General features: G+C 37.4%; 1 protein-coding gene across 1 annotated transcript; it reads right to left on the minus strand.

The window, feature by feature from the left end:
* Positions 1-8,277: 8,277 nt before the first annotated feature.
* LOC5564683 (chorion peroxidase-like) lies at positions 8,278-20,483 on the minus strand. Its single transcript, XM_001648981.3, has 4 exons — positions 20,163-20,483; positions 19,505-20,090; positions 9,186-10,073; positions 8,278-9,125 (listed from the first exon to the last, which is right to left on the minus strand). The coding sequence occupies exons 1-4, from the start codon at positions 20,296-20,298 to the stop codon at positions 8,438-8,440; spliced, it is 2,298 nt and encodes a 765-aa protein (XP_001649031.3). The 5' UTR covers positions 20,299-20,483; the 3' UTR covers positions 8,278-8,437.
* Positions 20,484-21,598: the final 1,115 nt, after the last annotated feature.

Raw genomic sequence — 21,598 nt, forward strand, 5'->3', positions numbered from 1 at the left:
GTTTATAAATTCACCTTAATTCATTTCATTAATATGTGACTGCCAAAACACTTAAACATGATGAACATAATTCATCACATCTATATGTCTCTGACTTTACCAAATATATTGAGTTCCTAAACTATAAGTTTTTGCAAAGCACATACCGTTTTGTCTTAAATTCCGAACAGACTCATATCCCGAACAGTCGAGTTTTGTATGGTGATTTGGTTGAAATGTTTCGCTGGAATATGTCACCAAATAACATGGAAATGGCAGTCACTTGCAATTCAATTTAAACGCCTCCTATATAATTTATACCTCAGGAGTAGCGATGATTCTCTAGTTTGAGACCAATAGAACAAGCTAAGATAAATTTATTTGCGAAATTATTCATTTGAATACAATTTATTCGGGCTGTTCGGAATTTAAATCAAGGTGTTCGGAATATTAGACAGAATGAGCACAGTGTTCGGCATTTGAATCAAAATGTTGTTCCATACTTTTACGTAAAAACAATACTAAAACTAATTAGATCAACATTATTATCGGTACACCCAACAGCTAACAGTTAGACTTTGCGAAGAAATTAAAATTTTCACAAATATCAGCCAATTTATGCCAATTAGATGCATTTGAAGCCACTGTCGGCCTTAAGTGTTCGGAATATGAGTCAAAACGGTACTTTGTTGAAAATATTCTAGAGTGAATTTTTGTGCTTTCACGAAAGAGACTGAAAAAGTAGAGATTGTGTTTTGCTTTGTCTCGCATAAAAACAAATTTGCTTTGTGCACCTTGCTTGGAGTTTACTCGCAAAGAATGGGAGAGGCACAATCAATTGGCTTCACGTTTTTGGCACAGCACTGAGTTTTCAGACATTCCCTGGCTATCGTAACGCTTTCTCTTCTTCGTTTTTGCTGGGGTTACGTCATTATTGGAACAGAGCCTGCTTCTCAGCTTGATTAGTTATAAAAACAGGTCATTAAATATATTAAATAAATAATATAAGAATAAAGGAATCTGATTTTTTTTTAAACGGAGGACTCATAATTCAACATGATGAGCGCTTAGATGTTAAATAAAAATCATTCAACTGCCTAAACCCAAGATGGCGTTAAATACCAAGTAGATATAGGCTCTATTATAGAGCCTATATCTACTACAATGACCACCAGATTTTTCAACTTAAAAATTATACTCCTGAAAATTTTCATTGCGTCCACATTGGGACAAAGCCTGTTTCTCTGCTGTTCAATTTCGCTATTGTCACATGTATGTTGAGTGGCGCTCAAAACGATACTTTATGGCCGAGAAAATCTAATTCTCACTTTAAATTACTGCACTTTTGGGAATGTTCTATATTAAACCTACATATATCACCACAAGGCTTACTAGTATCGTAGCGCGCAATCTATGAACTTCATTTAATGAACAATAATGCAAATGGTTAAATTTTGTTTTGTTTATATCAATGGTTCTAGACGGTTTTCATTTAATAAATTTAATTATTCGTAATTCCTGAATTCAAAGAAATGTCGAAGAAGCATTCTGTTATCAAAAACATTTTTATTCCTTATTAAGCTGATAAACAGGTTTGGTTCCAGTAGGGACGTAACGCCAGGGAAAAGAAGAATGAGAAAAAGAAGAATAGTACGCGTAAATGATTTTAGTAGTAGCCTCGAAATTCAACATGTTGAGTGCTAACTAGATGAAAAACTCATTTTACTCCTTGCAATCAAGATGCCGTCAAAATTCAAGATGGCTGCCAGATTTTTTTACTTAAGTTATTAAATTATTCTTCACTCGACTCAAAAAGAACCAATTGAAAACTTGTTTCTTTGTTGTACAAAAAATGATGTTTTCATTGATTGCTGTCGCCATATACGTCAAAATCGTAGATGGTAATATCCGAATTCAAAACTAGTGGTGTGCTGATGGTGAAAAAAAAATCAAAATGGCCGCCAAAAATTATTTGCCTTCAAATGAAAGCTATATCTTTTCTTTATATGATGCCACTAAGTTTGCTATGTGTTTCAAGGGAAATATGAGACATATTACGCGAAGAAATACTCATGATTTATCAAAAAATGGGTTTATTCGCAAACTGTTTAGCTAGTTGGCGTAAGAGGGGCAAACTGGAACGACCACCCTTTAGCTTTAGCATTTTCTAATGATCAGTGACATACAATTGAATTCTAACGATGTGTACCGATGGCGACCTGGCTTCTGAAAGAATTGATCAATAATGTCTTGGCGTGATTTCAAGAACAAAAAGGTAATATTGTAAAAAAAAAAACAAAATTTTCTTTTTGTTCTTAAAATTACGTCAAGACTTTATTCATTTTTTTTACATAAAATCTTTCCAACAGTTTTTTTTCCAAGGGGGTTCCTCCTGAATAACTAAAAATGTTCTCTCAGATATGCTGCTAACATTGTTGAAGGAATTTCTCCAGAAGCTTCTTATTTTGTTAACAAAGTTTATCAACAAACAACAAAAACTTCTTGTGGGTTGTCAGTCAACTACTTTTAGACTAATCAAGTCAGATTGGTGAATAGCGATGAACATTGTAGAACGTGAAAATGAAACTAATAATTCTCGATACAAATATAAGTTTTGACAACACTTGCTGAAATTATGCTGAAATTTTCTTTTCCTATTTTTTTATTTTTAAGAATTAAATGATAATAATTTATAATAAAATATTTAGATTTCATTTTTACTCTATGTATTGCAATGCACTATGGTCCAGAAAGCTGTTTTACGCGGAAAGATGCATTTTGAGCTTTAGAATGAAACATTAGACGAAAACGGTCTTTTACAAAGCTGTTTGTATTAGCTAAGCCCTTTGTTTAGTGTCATTAAAAATTAGCGTGGAGCACATTTTCATAGATACTGTGTAACTAACTTTCTTATTTGAAGAAATTATATTATACATGCTTTATCAAAGTTGTAGACCATTGAATTCCAAGCAACTTTGCCAAAAAAAGTTTTTTTGTATCTCTTAAATTGATCCTACAGTGAAATAGGGTGGCCCGAACAAAATTGGTTTTCTGACTCTAGCGTTTTCAATTCAAATATCTCTTAAAAGTAGTCTATGAAACACTTTTAGAGCTTTGAAAAATGCGTAATTTGGTGAGTGAAGAAACTCGCTATCTCCTTTCGTTTGGAAGTTATTGTTGTTTTTCTCACAAAAACATGCCTACTTTGATTGTGAATATCTTTGATTGGCGCAAAAATAATAAAAATCTTTTGACGGCATTTTGTAACCGTTCGTAAAACTTTACTAGAGATTATTAGCAAACTCGGTGGCTTAAGCGCCACTCTCAATGAGAGACCACCAGTCGTGTTCAGATTTGCCCGACGTTTAGAGACTTTTTCTCTCTGGGAGAGTTTTGAACGGTTCTTGGTAAACAACACTAGAAAATCCAACGCAAGAATGACTTTTACTCCTCCACAGCCTTAAAGTTTTAGGGAATTCAGAAGAGGATGCTTACTCAAAAGAGCTAATAAACGGAACGAAACGTAATGTAAGTTAGCGAGTAGTTTTATTTAAGCATAGTTAAACGTAACGGAAAAAGTAACTAGTCTTTCTTCAAAATTTTTATTTTAGGAATCGAATTCACCATTCATTCGGGTTGGACAAAGGAAAACCGTACGGAATGGAAAAAGAGCAAACATGGCCATGCAAAATAAGCTCTTGACGTACCTGCGCAGGATTTTGGCGTTGACTCGATGAAGGCTCGTAGACGGGAACCGAAATGTCGACTCCGCAGACTCGATGGGATGGCGACGATCGACCTCAGCGATGGCGGTAACGAGATGGCGACCACCGGCGTGTCCGTGCTGCAAATTGGCGGGCAGCGATGAATTGACCCGCGTGCAAAATGGTCGAAATAACGTTGCGGAGGGAGTGGCGGCTGGAACGGAAGCTTCCGATTTCGGATCTCGAGAGTGAGACGGCGATTTCGCCTATTAAAGCCTGTCCACGATAAATTTCGGACACGGATGGCGGGTGTACCACAGAAAGTTCGAGAATTTTACAGAAAGAAGGATATACATCCTTGTCAACTGTTTATTTTGTAGATATAACTCTTTTATTCTGAAATAAACAATTGTTTTTGTTGAATTATGAGTAACTTTTTTTTGCTGCCATTATTTGGGTGTCCGAAATTTAACGTGGACAGGCTTTAATACCCGGAACGATCCGCTCCTGCCAATAGAGGAACACGTACCCAGCGACCCGGCTTCGCGTACCTGTCCGCTAATCCGAGCGGGGAGTAATGTCGCCCTATCTTTGGGTTAGGATCGAGGTTCGCGGCGTGCAATTGGCGTCACGCTTCAACGAACCGAACTCTCGGAAATGGGTCCACCAGAGATGACGTAATGGGACCGGAAATGGTCCACTAGGAGTAACGGAATGGGACCTTACCTTCGGTAATTGGCGTCCGAAGGAGGAAAACTCGCTACAGAAGAGTTTTAGCGACTTCACTCGCGCCTCCGTTTGACTACCTTTCGAAAGGCGGGCCTTTGCACTGCACACGGGTCCCGAAGATTAACGGACTCCAGAATTCTCGACGAAAGGACTACCAAAACTCACGATTCGGCGGGGACGGAAGCCGAATGTCAACGTAGAAATCCAGCCGTACGGAAAAAGCGCAGAGCGCTGCACGTCCAACGCAAAATCACATTAGTTTTTAAGTCTTCATGCAATTAATTAATTATAATTACCTTTTTCCGTTGAGATAAACTTAATAAAACCTTTCGCGCAGAAACGCGAATAATTTATGGACCTCGGTCCTCTAGAGATGGAAGAAACACACAAAACGTTTAACTTAACTTATCACGAAAAACTCACTCACTAACTTTTACCTTTAATTTAAACTTCAATTTCACCAGAATAAACTTTAACTTTTCGAATTTACTTCAATTAAACGTAATTGGTTCACTAAACTCGCGCACTTCTGCTCTCCAGCCAACTTCGTAGCGAAATGAACGAGTTGAAGAAATTCTTGCGCCAAGAAACTGCCTATTCTGACCGTCCAACTATTCAAACAAAAAGCAACTATTATAGAAAATCGCGCCAACTGCTTTTGCATGGCGCTTGGTAAGTATGGCGACAAATCTGAATTACGCCTGTAGTCCGCCAAAATGTGTACATGACGCTTTGCGAAGCTTTCACCAATTCGTTATGGCAAACGCAATCCACATATGCTTACGCTACATGGATCGCTGCATTTTACGAACACGAACAAAATATTTTTATTCAACGCTAAAATCCTTTTTTGTTTGTTTATTATTTATGTTTTTAAAATAAAAAGAACGTAAAACGTTACGTTACGCTTACGCTACATGGATCGCTGCATTTTACGAACGCAAACAAAATATTTTGATTTAACGCTATAAAAACTAAAATCATTTTTTGTTTTATTTATTTTTGTTTATTATTAATGTTTTTAAACTAAAAAAACGTAAAACGTTATAATTTAAAAGACAAAACAAAATTGTATATTATATCAAAAAATAACAGATGTGTTATTTTTGTAACTCATATAAAATGCCTTGAAAAACAAATTATTTTTATCACAAAAACTTCAATAACTTTTGAACTAAAATAGATATCAACAATTTTTTTTGCATGTTTATTTGCGTATTGTTAAATTCGTTTCAGTCGTTTGTAGACGATCCTTAGTCGAGCGGTTAGAGTCCACGGCTACAAAGCAAATCCATGCTTAAGGTGTTCGATTCCCGGTCGGTCCAGGATCTTTTCGTAAAGGAAATTTCTTTGACTTTCCTGGGCATAGAGTATCATCGTACCTGCCACACGATATACGAATGCGAAAATGGCAACTTTGGCAAAGAAAGCTCTCAGTTAATAACTGTGGAAGTGCTCATAAAAACACTGAGCTGAGCAGCCGGGGGGGACGTTAATTCCAAAAATGAAGTAGAAGACCCTATGTCATCGTAGGAAAAAAGCTCAATTAAAGAGACACATTTTTTTTTCTTTTTTGCAGAGTTGCTTAAAATTGAATGGTCTACAGCTTTCCTGAAGCATGTATAATATAATTTCTTCAAATAAGAAAGTTAGTTTCACAATTTCTATGAAAATGTGGTCCACTCTAATCTATATAAATAAAAATGGAGTGGTGTTTGTATGTCACGAAATGGCTTGAGAACGGGTCAACGGGTTCACGCAAGTTTTTCACTGTTGCACTCCACAAGGGATGCGACGTGTTCGTGTGAGAAAAAAGTTCGGAAAAGTCTACGGAATAATCGGGAGAATGGGAGAAGACTAAGGGGTCATTTTTTATGAGGGATTTCTTGACGTTTTCCAACAGCCTACTTGATGGCAAGACGAAGTTTGCCGGGACCACTAGTTTTTAATAAAACTAAACAGAGGGCTTAACTAATACAAACAACTTTGTAAAAGACCGTTTTCGTCTAATGTTTCATTCTAAAGCTCAAAATGCATCTTTCCGCGTAAAACTGATTCCTGGACCACTGTGCAATGTAATTACTCTAACAACGAATAATGTTAAAGTTTCGAAAGCATTGTTAATATTATATTTCATTAGCCAAGAAATGATTCCGTATAAATTAAACGTACAGGTACCGAAAATCAAGACATTTCATATACCTTGCAATTGGATTAAATGGAAAAATTGAAGTGAAATTTGCGGAAAAGTTACTCGTCGTCTCGGTGAGAATCGAACTCACGACTCCCAACCAACTAGACAGGGCACGAGACCGCTACGCCACGATACAATCGAAATTAATCAAACGAAAAACTGAAGACACAAGTTCGAACAAGGGTCGAACAGGTATGAATAGGCATTAATGTAGCACAGAAATGTACTGTTGAAATGTCGCACTGATAAGTTCTGTTTTATTTGTTTAAATATTTTGAAATCATTTGTCAGTTGAATTGATTGGTGTTGGCTCAGTACGTGAATGTTACCTTTGAAATTTATACTTACATCTTTCGTTAACCTTCACCTTAAAGATCAAAAAACTAGTTCACATACCCTAGGAGCCTTCTTCTTCTTCTTCTTCTTCTTCTTCTTCTTCTTCTTGACATTAACGTTCTCACTGGGACACTGCTTCTGCAAGAGCGAAAACTGCTTTTTCATTTTTGACATTTGCCTCATTTTTTCTTGCACCTTAACTGAGAGCTGCCATTTTCGCATTCGTATTCATGTGGCAAGCACAATGATAATTTATACTCAGGAAAGTCAAGGTAATTTCCATTGCGAAAAGATCCTGGACCGACCGGGAATTGAACCCAGACACCTTTAGGATGGCTTTGCTTTGCCCTAAAGCCAATGACCTCAAATCACATAATTTTATCGTTGACACGCGTGAGTGTGTTATTTTTATTGCGCTGTGTTGCTATACTTTGCTGAATTTTGTCTTCTGTCGCCTTTTTGATGGAAACAATATTTTTATTGGCTCGGCAAATGCTGATTATACGCTCTTGGTCGAAACGAAATATTTGAATAGCCTCTTAAGAGATATGATTCCCTTTCATCAACATAATCATAGTTTACTTTCGTCGACCAAGAGCATTGACCGTTGGACGAATGGTCACTCTCGGCCCATTAAATGGAGTGAAAGAATCGATTTGTTAATTAGCTAGTGTTGAATTTCAACACAAATATAGGCTTTAGCAAAGAGCATAATGGCAAAAATAGAGGCACGTGCTAGCGTTGATGATTGTGAACATCTGCTTTGTATATATATACACCAATTTTGTTTTTTATTTGCTACATAATAACAGCTATCGGCCTACCTTAGCCGAGTGGTTAGAGCCCGCGGCTACAAAGTAAAGCCATGCTGAAGATGTCTGGGTTCGATTCCCGGTCGGTCTTTTCGTAATAGAAATTTCCTTGACTTCCCTGGGCATAGAGTATCATCGCACCTGCCACACCATATACGAATGCGAAAATGGCAACTTTGGCATAGAAAGCTCTCAGTTAATAACTGTGGAAGTGCTCATAAGAACACTAAGCTGAGAAGCAGGCTCTGTCACAGTGGGGACGTGATGCCAAGAAGAAGAAGAATAACAGCTATCGCACTTTTATAAGCATAATTTGACATGAAAGAGAACCAAAATAGACGAAGCGGTACCTATACGCAACAGCTACTCGGCCTGATCATGCTAAGAATCGTGGGTTCTAATCCCGCCAGTCGAGAATGTTTTGGTGAAGGAAATTTTCTTGGCTTCTCTTGGTATGGAGTATCTTTATGATAGCCACATACACACATGTTTTCTTCTTTTTTATATTTAGCATTACCATAAATATAATTGGATGTATCATTTATTTCTTTTATTCTAAGAGTTGTTTTAAATTTACATTAGTATCACGTACGTTCGTCAAATTTTTCAATACATCGAAACGGTCAAATATCACATTAAAAGAGTATACCACGTTGAAACAAAAATCAACTTTACTGAGCCGATCATTCCCGCCAGGCTTCCAGATCCATGGGCCGATAGTTGACACATGGCATCGGCTCATTTTCCCAACTGGCCTTGAAGAATGCGTTCGAGGTTTGGTAGAAATCGTACCGGTTATCCACATTTGCACAGATCAGTCCCGCCAGAGTGGTTGCCCGTATTTCACGCAGTTGTCGCAGGGTAAAAGCTCCCGGATTTACTTCCGGTCCGTTGGCGAAGTAGTACCGATCTCCAAGCTTAAGCCGGTAGAACATTTCCGCTAACAGATGGGCAAAGGTCGGTCCAACTACCGCTCCATAGGAGGGTATTTCATGGAGCCCGCCTACCCATAGGTCTATGTCCTCGGGGGATTCGTAAACCTGTGCCAGCAATGCGCCCATCTCACCCAGTTCGTAGAAGTCAGTGATCCGAGGCAGTCCAGCCAATTCGCGATAGTCGTTATATGGACGTAATCCGAAGTCACGGCCCCGTTGAATGTTGAGTGCGGCCAAGTCCAAACCAAACGGATTTTCTCTCTGGAACAGGTGGTGGGTAAGACCAGCTGACATGGAGTTGTCTGCCAGCTGCTGCGATTGTTGGCCAAAAGAGTACATCATACTATCGAAACTATGCGGTTCTTGAATTTTTGAGGGATCGAAGTAGAGATCTTTTATGGGGACGGCTTCCGCTGCTGTGCCATGTCTCAGTAGTCTGAAATTCAGGAAACATTAAATTCCAAGCGAAATACTAAGACTCAAATATGGGCATTACCTGAAGAATCCATCGACGGTGGAATGCCCAAACCGGAACGCTGCAACAGCACTCTCCGCCAGGGCCATCGGTGGTACATCCGGGCTGTACGAATAGCCATAACCTTCCAAGGGATCAGTCAAACCAAACTGCATAGCTTTCTCGCTGCCAAGCAGAATGGGAAGATATTCGTTGAACACAATGTTCTGAAGTACGGCGATTAGAACTCTTCTGGCTTCCTGGAAAAGCCTTTCGTCATCCCAGTGGAGATTGATGTGACTTAGTCCAACTGCAAGGCGGTTGTGTTCTCTGAGGAACATCGTTTGAAACTGAGTTACCGCTAGCAGCTGATTCACCCGGAAGTCTCCCGTTTCGAAGCATACCCGAGCCCATGGTACGCAGTCTGTTGCCTTACGACTCAACGGAAGCAGCTCAATTCCAGCTGAGTGGGAAGATCGTAGTTTACCTTGCTGGAATGTCCGCAGGGAAGCTGCCACAGCTTCACTGTTTCCGTATACCAACGATGCATCGATGAAGTGCGTTACAGAGTTCGCTTGAGTGCCATAACCGAGACATGCGGTGCCACATGAAAGTTTGATGCGTACAAAATTCATGCAACTGACTCCGAACTGGGAATAGAACGGATCGTTAGGACTGATCTCGATTGGCAAACAGCCAAAGTGTAGCTTTTCTCCGGAGAGGGCTCGCGATCGGTCCTTGGTGCAGCAGTCGATTTCCTTAGCGTTGTCAAGCGTTACGCCCTGGCTTTGAGCGATGTCGTGCGTTATGACCTGACCCATTTGCATGAAGAGGTAGTTCAAGTGCGGATCCTGTCGGTCAACATCCGGGAACAAGATGGCGGAAACGACGCGAGCGCTGGGCAACAGGTTACCGGTTATTGAGTGGGATCTGTAATAAGAAATGGTAAAGTTGGTTCAATATCCACACGATTTCATTTCTTCCTAATGGAGCACAAATATCAATGCACCCAACAGTAAATGAAGGTTGTTTGTCGTTACTATTGTCAAACTGTGTGTTGTTAAGTTTTTTGCGATGAAGAATGTTTATTTATATGGAAATAGAGTTAAATTTCAGTATCATGACCAGTGTAGTATTAGCATCCATAAACTTCTAATTCTAAACAGGATTTCAGGTATCAACCTGAAAGTTTGCGAGGATGATTAAAATAAATCCTCCCAAACCGAATTTCATCATCAAAACACGTACTTAGTTTCTCATTTGGTTGAAATAATTGAATTTCTGTTGAACATTTGGAAATTCGTCTAGGAATGCCTACACTTAGACGTTTTTTGAATAGTTCTTGAAGTAAACTATTAAAAATTTCCATAAATATTGTAAGCGTATTCTAAATCAGGCAGCTCAAACTCTACATGTGAAGTTGTTTCGAAAACTAACAATAGTCGCTTTGTCAAGTGATCAATTTCACCCCGAAATGGGATACCCTGATTTTATATTTTAAAGATGATTTGTTAGAAAATCTCCGTATATGAGCCAATGGGGTTCATCGTCGTACTTGTTTTCCTGCATTAAGTTGTTTAATATGTGGCTGTATTAAGTTGTTTAATATTGTCCATGTTCTAGAGAACAGACGCGAAAAACCATGAAAATTGAAAAATTTCACCCGAAATTACGGTACACTAATTTAACATCCTGTAAAGGTGCCTTTAGGGAGAAGTTTCCGGGATTTCGTGCTGAGATTTCTCCTGGAAATTCTCCATGGATTCTTGTAACAGAAATTTGTCTAGGGCTGCAAGGGATTCTTTAAGCCATTCCCCTAAGGATTCTACCGTAAATTCTTCCAAGGATGCCACTGGGATTCTTTTCTTCACATTCTTAAAGATCCGCTCCAAAATATCCTCAAGGTTTCTTTTAAGAATTTGTTCGGGGATTCTCTAAATATTCTTCCAAAAATCAAACAGGAATTCTCCATTATCTTCTTCAGGTTGTCCTGCAACATTTTTTTTCAAGAGTTTTTTCATAAATTTATACCCAGGAATAATTTTGTACGAATTTCTAAATTGATTTCTCCTTGGAATCCTCTACAGATAATTCTAACAATTCCTTTAGAATTTCTTCTACGGATTACTTCTAGAATTTTTAAAAATATTTTTGCCATAATTTTTCAACAGGTACACCATGAATACCGCTTCGAAATACTTCAATGATGCCTCCTGGGATGCAAATTCAGGAATTCGTCGAGAAATTTCTCCGGGTTTTATTGCAGTAGTTTTTATTCATAAATTTTAAGAAGAAATGTACAACTATTCAACTTGATTTTTATCCTGCTAAAAATAATTCAAAAACATTCCAGTGATTCCTCCAGAAATCTTCCCGGTATTTCACTAAGAATTACATAAGCTTGTTTCATTGATTTATCAAGAGATAACAAATGAAAAACTATTCACTGGATTTCTGCAGGAATTCAGTCAAGAATTTATTGAAAAACTCATCGGGGTGCTCCACTAAGAATATCTACAAGTGTTTGTACAGTGTGGAATAAAAAAAATATATTAACTGGAAACAGTTTTCCACAAAATTTTCCACCGTTGAAAAAACTCGTTAAGAAAAGCCGGAAAAACTATGTTCCAATTAGTGGAAAACTTTCAAAAATATTTTTTTGATAAGGTAATTTCATAAGCTTTAATCGCTGAAATTTTTGAAATGGTTTTTTTTCGTTTTTGAGTTTGGCCAATTTTGTAAAAAATGTGCCATTTTGAGCCTTTTCTTTGAAAAATCATAGCTCAAGAAAGAATGGCACATTTTCCCAACCTTGTGATGGTTTCGGTGGCAACATTAAGCGAATGGCTAGAGATGCTAGTATTAGAAAGTCAGCAGAAATTAATAACGCCAAACAATTTTTCGACTGGGCTGTGTCGCAAAAGGTGAAAGACCAATTTGAAAAAGATTGGGAATTTATCTATGCAACTGAAAATGACTATTCAGAGGCTGAAAAATTTCTTCAGGAAAGATTTTCTAACCTTGTTCCAATTCCTGGAACAAAAAAATATCATTTAATTATACCAAAAGACGAACGAAGCATTTTTGCTAGTGAATTCTCAGATGCACATGGAAACCAAGTAATTACAGCATGCTTTGTTCTTAATAATACAAAGAAACGAAAATCTTCTGGTGTTAGCAACCAAAGACAATCTTCCCGGTTGAAAAAATAGATAGTATTAAGATGAAAATGTAAGAATATACTGAATAATTGAATAAATAAAATAAAATAATAATAATAATAATAATCTTATTTGTTCCATAGAAAAGAAAGAATCCCTTTTCAGTGTAATGAAAAATTGAGGCAGAAACAGTTTTTTTTTCAGTTTTTCTTAGCGGTGTAATTTTTCATGAAAAATATCATCCATGCCGACTTATACTTCTTTAAAACCAATCCCATATCTTTTTTTCAGATGTTTTAGAAAATTTGCAATTGCTTTGATAAAAAATCTTTGTTTTTCCAATACTTCGATTGAAATATGGGTTTTCAAAGAAAAGGCTTATATGGTCATTTTCCACAAAATTGGCCATAACTCAAAAACGAAAAAAAAGTACATTTTAAAAATTTCAGCGATTGAAGCTCATGAAATTACCTTCTCAAAAATATATTTTTGAAAGTTTTCCACTAATTGGAACATAGTTTTTCCGGCTTTTCTTTACGAATTTTCTCGACGGTGGAAAATTTTGTAGAAAACTGTTTCCAGTTAATATTTTTTTTATTCCTGAGAAAATTTGCTTTCATTTTCATAAAAAAAACTTTGTTTCTACGATGCTTCTTTCTTGAGTTATGATTTTTCAAAGAAAAGGCTCGAAATGGCAAATTTGCACATATTTTACAAAATTGGCCATAATCGTAATATTTTTTTATAAATTCCTCAAATAGTTTAACTTAACTGTTGCTGTTTAGGAGAAATTTGAAGGGAAATTTTAATCAATGTTCTGAGGAAATTCCTTTAAAAAAAACTTGAGGTGATTTCTTCTGAAATTTATGAAATATACTAATTCTGAAAAAAAAATCTATCACGAATTTGTCTATGAGTCTATTTGTCTATGTTCTACCAAAAATTTACTAACCTGGAATTGCAATGTTTCCTTGCTATGCAATCTTGAAGATTCTTTCAAAAGTAAGAAAAAAATATGATGAATTTTCCATGCCATATCAAAATAATCACCTTAGTGGTAACGTACAAAGCAAAACCGTTCTTTTCGTGATAAAAATTTGGTTGACTACTCCGGGTTCTGGGCATGAAGTATTATCGTGCCTCCCATGCAATAAGCCACTTTGGCAAAGAAAGATTTCAGTTAAAAATAAAGGGTGAAAGTTTAGAAGCAGGCTCTATCTCAGATTTTTCCAGATGTCCTTTCGAAGATTTCTCTTAAAATTGTTCAATTATCCGTTTAGTACTTTCAACAGGAGTTCTTTGAAAGTTTTCAAAAGCTTCTTTTATATTTCTACCAAAAATAGACAGAGGTTCATCCATTTTATTAGTTCCCTCAGAACATTGTTCTGGTTACAAAGGAACATTTTCAATCCCTATTTTCCTGTATTTTCTCCAGAAAACCTGAAAAAACGGGCTTCTTCAGCTTAGTGGTAACGTTCGTGGCTACGAAGCAACACAAAATTCAGAGTTAATAGTGTCTGAATGTTTTAAGAATAGAAACATCCGAAGTTTATCCAGCAGGATTTCCGTTGATTTCGCTCGAATTTCGTTCAAGATTGTCGTTTGGAACATTTTCAAGAATTCAAGGAATAATTGCTCTAGCCTCCACTGATTTCGTAGGATTTTCTTGAAAGTTGTTTTACAATAGTTAAAATTAAAAACGTAATTTTTTAACAAACTTCTCATAGAATTTATTCAGAGAAATGCGAATATTTTCGCAAATATGTATTATATTTTTTCGATAAATTATTGATAAAACTCCTTCAAAAATTAAAGATATTTCTAAAACAAATCTTATAGTTATCTTTGATGACACTTCTGTAGAAAATCCTGACGCAGCATCTCTGAAAAAGCTCAACTATTTCTGAGGAAGCCCTGGTAGGTTTTATCGATAAATTGCTTGAAAAAAGTCGAATTGAATCTGTTCCGTACGGAACGAGCCGTAAAAGGGTACATTTGAAACTGCCGAGATGTTAACATATCATCTAACAAATCGTCGCAAAACACACGCCATATTCGACTCGTGGCACTCACCCGAGTGCAGTCCCTTACACGACTCACCCTGCCGACGCCTCTGTGATCGATAGTTCACACAGCTGGTGAATGAACTCCGTGAGTTACCAACTGATCACTCGTGAGTTCCCTTCCACGAGTGAGTGACCGAGCTGCGTGCATCGCGACTATTCCACGTGTTTCTAGAAGCTTCCGCGTGCTTCTAGAACACGTGGCGCGGTGCTATACATACATACGCGATCCCTTCGCATAGTCGGATGAGTTATGTTTCAACCGCCGCGAGTATAATCCGATCCAAGTGAAGTGAACAGTAACAGTAGTGTGAATAGTGAACAGTAGTGAAGTAGTGAAAATAAAGTACAGTGGACCAGCAAAATCAGCGGTGTTGTTCCTTTCTTCCGAAAAAGTACAGTCCACCCCGACCCGACCGGAGTTGGCCACGGTTAAAGCGCCAACAGAATCCCAGGAAAGTATCAAGTATCAAGAAAGAATTCCTAGGAAAATATCGAAGGAAAACCCTGAAAAAAATTTGTGTAGGAATGATCGGAATCCTGGTATGAAACTTTCCATGGAAAGTTGAAGCATACATGAAGATTTAGTTTGAGAACAAATACGCGAGAGTCTGGTAGTTTGATTGTTTTTTCGTTGAATAGGTTACAGTTTTGCATAGCTTGATCGAAAAAGGGGCATTTTCCTTAGTAAAACACAATTTTATTGCGCTGCAATATCTTAATTTTGGTATTATGCTTAGCTTAGCTTAGCTTAGACTGACTACACATATCAATGGTTGCTATTCCGTGATTGACCGAAGTCAGTGAAAATGCACAAAGAATCAACTAGAAGTTCGGCTGGGATTGGCCATAATCTTCTTCAGTGTGCATAATTCAGTGCCTCTATTTATACAGGGTCAATAACGGCGCCGGCCACGTCCTTGCAGTCAGGTGGGATTGGGGGAAGGAATGTTAGTGTGTAACCTTTGCTATTTGGAGACCGTGTTTGCCTCTGCATCTCCACAAAGGTTACTGGGAAGGATGTTTGTTAATGGGGAGGATCGTTGGGTCAAAGGATTCACTTTGATAAGTGATTAGACCATGATAAATAGTTTTTTGTCAAATATAAATATGCTTTTATGAAAATATAATATTTTCATTTGATATGAACAATTTCTATGTAAAGGAAAATTATGCCGACACTTGAGGTGACGAACCATTCAAAGTTTGTTGAACAAATATCTAAATGTAACATTCCTACAGCTGTTAGGACGAAAGCATGTGTTATTATATTTTACTTATTTGAAAAGAAACAAAAACTCGATTGGCTGGAACATCATAGAACACTCTTATTCTTATGCCGACACTTACAGTGGCGAACCATCCAAAGTTTGTTGAATAAAGTGAACCTTTCGCAAGTCTACACTTGTAGTGTCGAACCATTCAAAGTTTTTTTTTTATAATTACAAAAATTAAGATAAAAAGAAAGGGGTGTTTTGAAAACAAAAAATGTTAAACATAAATAATTCATGAATTAGAGTTAATGTCGACACTCACAGTGACGAACCATTCATAGTTTGTTGAAAAATCATATTTACGTCCTACCGTTGTATCGATTAAATGTGCAGTCATACATATTTTATAGATTAGAAATAGTATAATGAAACGGAGCTCACCAATAGATCCGTCATCCTTGACTGAGCAGCAACAATCCACATTCAGCTTAACTCGTTTGCTCGGCTATATAAAAGCACTCAGAGAAAATATGCGCACGACCCGAGAGGGAAAACAACTGACGACTGCTCGGGCTTTCTTGACGCACTGCCAAGGAGCAATCGTCAAGGTCGAAGATCAAACAGAACTAACCGATCGCGGAACTTTTTCACTTCACTCGACCGACGCGCGACATGTTTGATCCTGCCCTCGTCACTCGCTCCCGCAGGTGCAAGCGTCAAGGTCGGAAGATCAAACAGAACTCATATCTTAATTTTGGTATTATGACTGATTAATGAAAATTTCAATCTACAGTCTGAGTCTACAAAATTAAATTTCAAATGACGTACTGACAGATCGTCCCGTGGTAAAATTTTGCCGTGGACTGATTCATATGTGATGTCCTTACTAATTTCAAACGTGTTTTAAAAATAGTTCCAGGGTATGGAAAATTATGAAACTTTCGGTCCCGGCTCAATTTTTAACGTAGAATTAGTTGTCTTGAAAACTGGATACCGCTAAACAAGTCAATTGTTTTCTGGAAAGTATTCCTTCCGAATTTCTTCATAAATTCTGGAACAAATCTTAGAGGATTTTCTTAGAAGAACTGTTGGAATGTTTGGAAGATCTGGAAGAGTCACTACTGTGGAAATCGGTATAAGAATTCCTGGAAAATATGGAGAAAATCTGAAAAAAAAACAGATTAATCCATGTGAAAATAACTGGAGTTAGATGCATAAGATTTCCTGGTGGAAATTGTGAAGATTTTTTTTTTCATTATGCTTTGAAAAATCGCCAATGAAATTTTTTTGGAACATCTCTAGAGCAATAGGTGAAGGGGTGCCGGTCTGGAGCAGGGAATGTCTGGAAACTCAGTGCTGTGCCCAGTGAATCAAATTGTCATCAAAATAGACGAAAAAAAAACAACAAAGCAAGCTCGCTCACAACCGTTTGTTGCAACTGTTGCGGATAAGGACACAATCCAAAGCAAAATTGTCATGACAATCACAGGGCGCAACATTGTTGCAACATTGTTGCAACCTTTTCAACTCGCGATTAATCAGTTATTTTAAACACAAAACCAAATTTCTTTTATGGATGCTGTTCGATAGTGTGTCAATGTTTACCAACATGAAGAAAGTTCTCGAAAATTTCCGGGGTGCAGTGCAGGAAAAATACTCGTGAACGTCTTTTTCGAATTTAAGGCGCTGTCTAGCAGCAGCGCGTGTTGCACCGAAAGAGATTTGAGTCGTACCCCCTCCCTGGTCTGAAGGAGTAATCGCGTTGTAGTCTATGATTGTTTTTCTAAAGCCTCATAAAGTTTGCATTAGGGTTAGGGTGCCCCAAAGTTTTACATTGTCAGACAACTTGTGAGCTTAACCTCCAAACGGTAGATAAGTATTTAAAAATGCAAGTAAAAACTTTGCCGAAAACAGTAGACCCTGATTTTACTCGTTTTAGCGTTATTCAAGTTTTACTGAGGGCAGATTTAAGACTTTCTTGGTATTTTATTGCATTATATCATACCAATGTGAATCAATTTTCAACATATGCTTCCATAAACCGAAAGAAATCAAATGACACATAATTATTGTTAGGGCAGGGTTTGCCATTTGATGAAAAGTTTTAGGTATAGTGGCTTCAAGGACCGTTTTAGTTAAAAAGAAACTTTAGAGACCTTCCATTATATATAGAAACTGACAATAAAATGATGACCAAGTCTCGAAGTAGGGAACTTATAACAGCCTTGAAATGCCAGAACAAAATGCTTTGGATAATTCTACACAATATAAAATAATCTGGATTAATCACCGGCTGTAGTATCAGAGGGATAATTTTTAAATATTTGAGCAGGATTCGCAGAGATTATTTTCGATCAAACTCCTGAAAGAATTTGGAGTGAATATTGACAACAGACACATGAAAGTCGTAGATAAATAGATTATTGCTTTCTTTGCTAAATTTTCCTTATTTGTGCATTTTTAGTTAGAATTTTTCAGTAATTCATAAGAATATTTTACACGTTAAAACTTCACCGATTTTCCGACCGTACAATCGATTGAATTTGAAAGAGCACTTGAGGAAGATGTATAGGAAAAAAATGAACTGAACTCAGTCGATTATTTTGATAGTGAAATTCCTAGAAAAATTTCTATCTGGATTGTTTGACAAATTCTTTGACAACAAATTTCGATAATATATCTGTTCGAATACACCCCCACCCGATCCCTTTTAAACACTTGGCATGGAAAGCTTTACTAATTCCATAAAATTCATTTAGAAGTTCATTATCTTATGCAGTTATGGATAGTGGCGAACATTTCTGCAGATCCGAAACAAAAGCAAAACAAAATGCTAGCGAGCATCAGAGTGTTGATTTACGCGCATATTTCGTACTCACGAGTAAACGAAGCTAAAGTGATTCGTGAAGCTGTTCAGATACAATTGCGCTTTTGGGAAAAAAGATATTTCTCCTTCGAGATTTCTGGTTTTAAGGGTTTGTGCCTAAAAACTACCAATTTTTTACTGTTGATTTGATGGGTATACATTTGAATTGTCTATTAAAACAATAATAAATCACAACTTGTTCGGTTACTTGCGAGTAAATGTTCGCGAACTTTATGCTATTTCTTTTGGTATGTTCTCCCAAGTAGGCGAGTTTGATTCCGGATGAGGTACAGGTCGTTCCCGAATTTTTTTGGATTTCCTGAGTATTAAGTATCATTGTATCGTCTAAACAATGTTTGAATGCAAAAATCGCAAGGTTGGCAAAGAAATTGAACACTACCGGGTATCCGCAGATTATCAAGCGGAATAAAATCAGTATTCTTTCATGGTTGAATATATTGACCTACTATATTCTTAAGCAGGAAGTTTGACACATTTTTGATTTGAAAACATTAGTAAAATCAAGCCAAATGTGTTGAGTGCTTTTAGACAGAACCGGTATTCGAACTCTATGATGGAAAACTAATGTCCAAAGAACTCACTGGATTTAAACCTTATATTTTTTTATTTCCAGCCTAGCTTGAAGCCTTGTAGATTTCTTCAAATAATAAAAGGGTATTTAGAATAACATATTTTAGATTTTAGGGAGAATACAACTCTAGTATGACTAGCGGCCCTCAGGAGAAACGTCACCAAAAAATTTAAGTTTGCCTTTCTTACTGAGAAGAAGCAATCATTTAGAAATTATTTTAAATTATATTTTGTGCTAATATATAGATGTAAAAGGTACATTGATTGCTTTCTCTTTCGCAAATTTTGTTGTTTGAATAATTTATGGACACCCTGTAAGCTGAGATGTAGACTCAATATCAGTGTGGATGTAAATGGTAACAGAAAATTTAAAAAAAATATCATAAATATAGAATGCGGAGAAAATTTTACAATTAGTCTGCAAGTGTTCTGTAGAGACAATGCAATCCATCAACAATGTACTCACCTCGGAGCCCACACTCCATCTTCGTAGGCAGGCGCTAAAAGTTTTTCAAATGGATACTCGGCACATCCCCAACTGGCGCGCTCCGGCATCGGATTATTGCACGTTCCATCGTAGGTTCGGTACCGAGAATTGGGATCACACAGCGCTAGACCGAGCTCAATCTGTCGTGGCCACCTCGCTACGAGATGTCGTGCAAAACGGCCCCCTTGACGTTCCTCTTTCGTCAAATTGGCCATTTCGGCGTATTTTCGGCTTGCAAAAACACTTCCATACACATCGGCTCGCTCCTTTGGATCGGTTTTGGTTGCATCTTTTTCAAGGCCCTCCGGTTTAAACAGTTTATGAAAGACCGACGCCGGCTTCTCTTTGGCGGTCATTTCGTGTCGGTGTTTTTCAACATGGCCGAGTTTTTCCTCGAATTCACGGCGGCCATCTTCCACAGCGCTGGCCCACAGTTTGTCGCTTGGATCGTTTGTTGAACAGCAAATGCCGATCGTATTGTCTGCAGTCGAACATGGCGTCAATTCGAGAAGATCAGCCTTGCATTTCACGTCGGCAACACACACTTGATTTTTAGCGCAAGTATCTGTAAAGGGACGAAATTAACATATTATCCGGATTGTAATTATAATTATTCATCGAAAGATTTCCTTCTCACCTCGTGCTTTCAATTGTGGAGCACCAGAAGGGGTCAAACTGTTGGCACTTGTAGAAGCAGCTTGTGCCGACGCCACTAGACACGAAACGGACAACACTACCGAGAAAAGGTGCACTAGTGCAACTTTGGATGCCATGTCCGTGTCGAGATGTTAGCTTTCCTCCTACACCTACTAAGTACGGACACGAATATTTCCCGGAAGGGGAACGGATCAAATCAATTAAACACAAGCACCGTATAGGAGCTGCACTATTGGTTTGCAGGCGTCCGAACTTTACCGTTCACACGGTAGCTAGCAACTGCAGAGAAGGAGTTAACCTTGTGGCATAATGCGGACATTGCAGTTCGGACCGAAGAACAATAGCCTATTGTATGAAGTATATGGACAATGATTCAATAAGCGGTGTAATTCGATCTAGGGATGCTGACAAAGGGGTGACCAATAATATTAATTTCGTGCGTTACCTTTCAAGGTAAACTGTCCATATTCGCATGACAATCTCATGTACCGTTTGGACTCATATTCCGAACACTTAAGGCCAACAGTGTCTTCAAATGCATCTGATATGCATAAATTAGATGATATTTGTGAAAATTTTAGTTTCTCCGCAAAGCCTAACTGTTAGCTGTTCGGTGTGCCGATACAATTGTTTGTTTGAACTTGTTTAGTGTTGTTTTTACGTAAAAGTATGGACCAACATTTTGATTCAAATGCCGAACACTGTGTTCATTTTGTCTCATATTCCGAACACTTGATTCAAATTCCGAACAGCACAAATAAATCGGATTCAAATGAATAATTTCGCAAACAAATTTACCGTTTTGACTCATATTCCGAACACTTAAGGCCAAGCGTGACATCAAATGCATCTCATGGACATAAATTAGATAATATCTGTGAAAATTTCAATTCATTCGTCAAGTCTGATTGTTAGCTGTTGGGTGTGCCGGTAAAAATGTTTATTTTAACGTGTTTAGTATTGTTTTTATGTTAAAGTATGGACCAACATTTTGATTCAAATGCCGAACACTGTGCTCATTCTGTCTCATATTCCGAACACCTTGATTCAAATTCTGAACAGCACGAAAAATCGTATTCAAATTGATAATTTCGCAAATAAATTTATCTGAGCTGGTTTTACTAGCCTCGAGCTAAATAATCATCACTACTCCCGAGGTCTATAACAAATTGGAATGTGTTTAAATTGAATTGCAATTGACTGCCATTTCCTAATAACTTGATGACATATTTCAGTGAAACATTTCAACCAAATCGCCATACAAAAGGCGAGTGTTCGGAATATGAGTCTGTTCGGAATTTGAGACAAAACGGTATCTGTGCCAGTTTTACTGGTCTCGAAGTAGAGAATCGTCACTACTCCCAAGGTATAAAATAGATTGGAATACGTGAAAATTGAATTGCAATTTATTGCCAT

The sequence above is a fragment of the Aedes aegypti genome, chromosome 1, assembly GCF_002204515.2.
Source record: "Aedes aegypti strain LVP_AGWG chromosome 1, AaegL5.0 Primary Assembly, whole genome shotgun sequence".
In the NCBI taxonomy this organism is placed as follows: Eukaryota; Metazoa; Arthropoda; class Insecta; order Diptera; family Culicidae; genus Aedes; species Aedes aegypti.

Excerpts from the sequence above, each read along its gene's own strand:
- LOC5564683 (XM_001648981.3), bottom strand. The coding sequence starts at position 20,298 with ATGGCATCCAAAGTTGCACTAGTGCACCTTTTCTCGGTAGTGTTGTCC. Across the intron at positions 20,091-20,162 it reads TCCACAATTGAAAGCACGAG|ATACTTGCGCTAAAAATCAA; the intron begins GTGAGAAGGAAA and ends GTCCCTTTACAG. Across the intron at positions 10,074-19,504 it reads GATGGAGTGTGGGCTCCGAG|ATCCCACTCAATAACCGGTA; the intron begins GTGAGTACATTG and ends TTCTTATTACAG.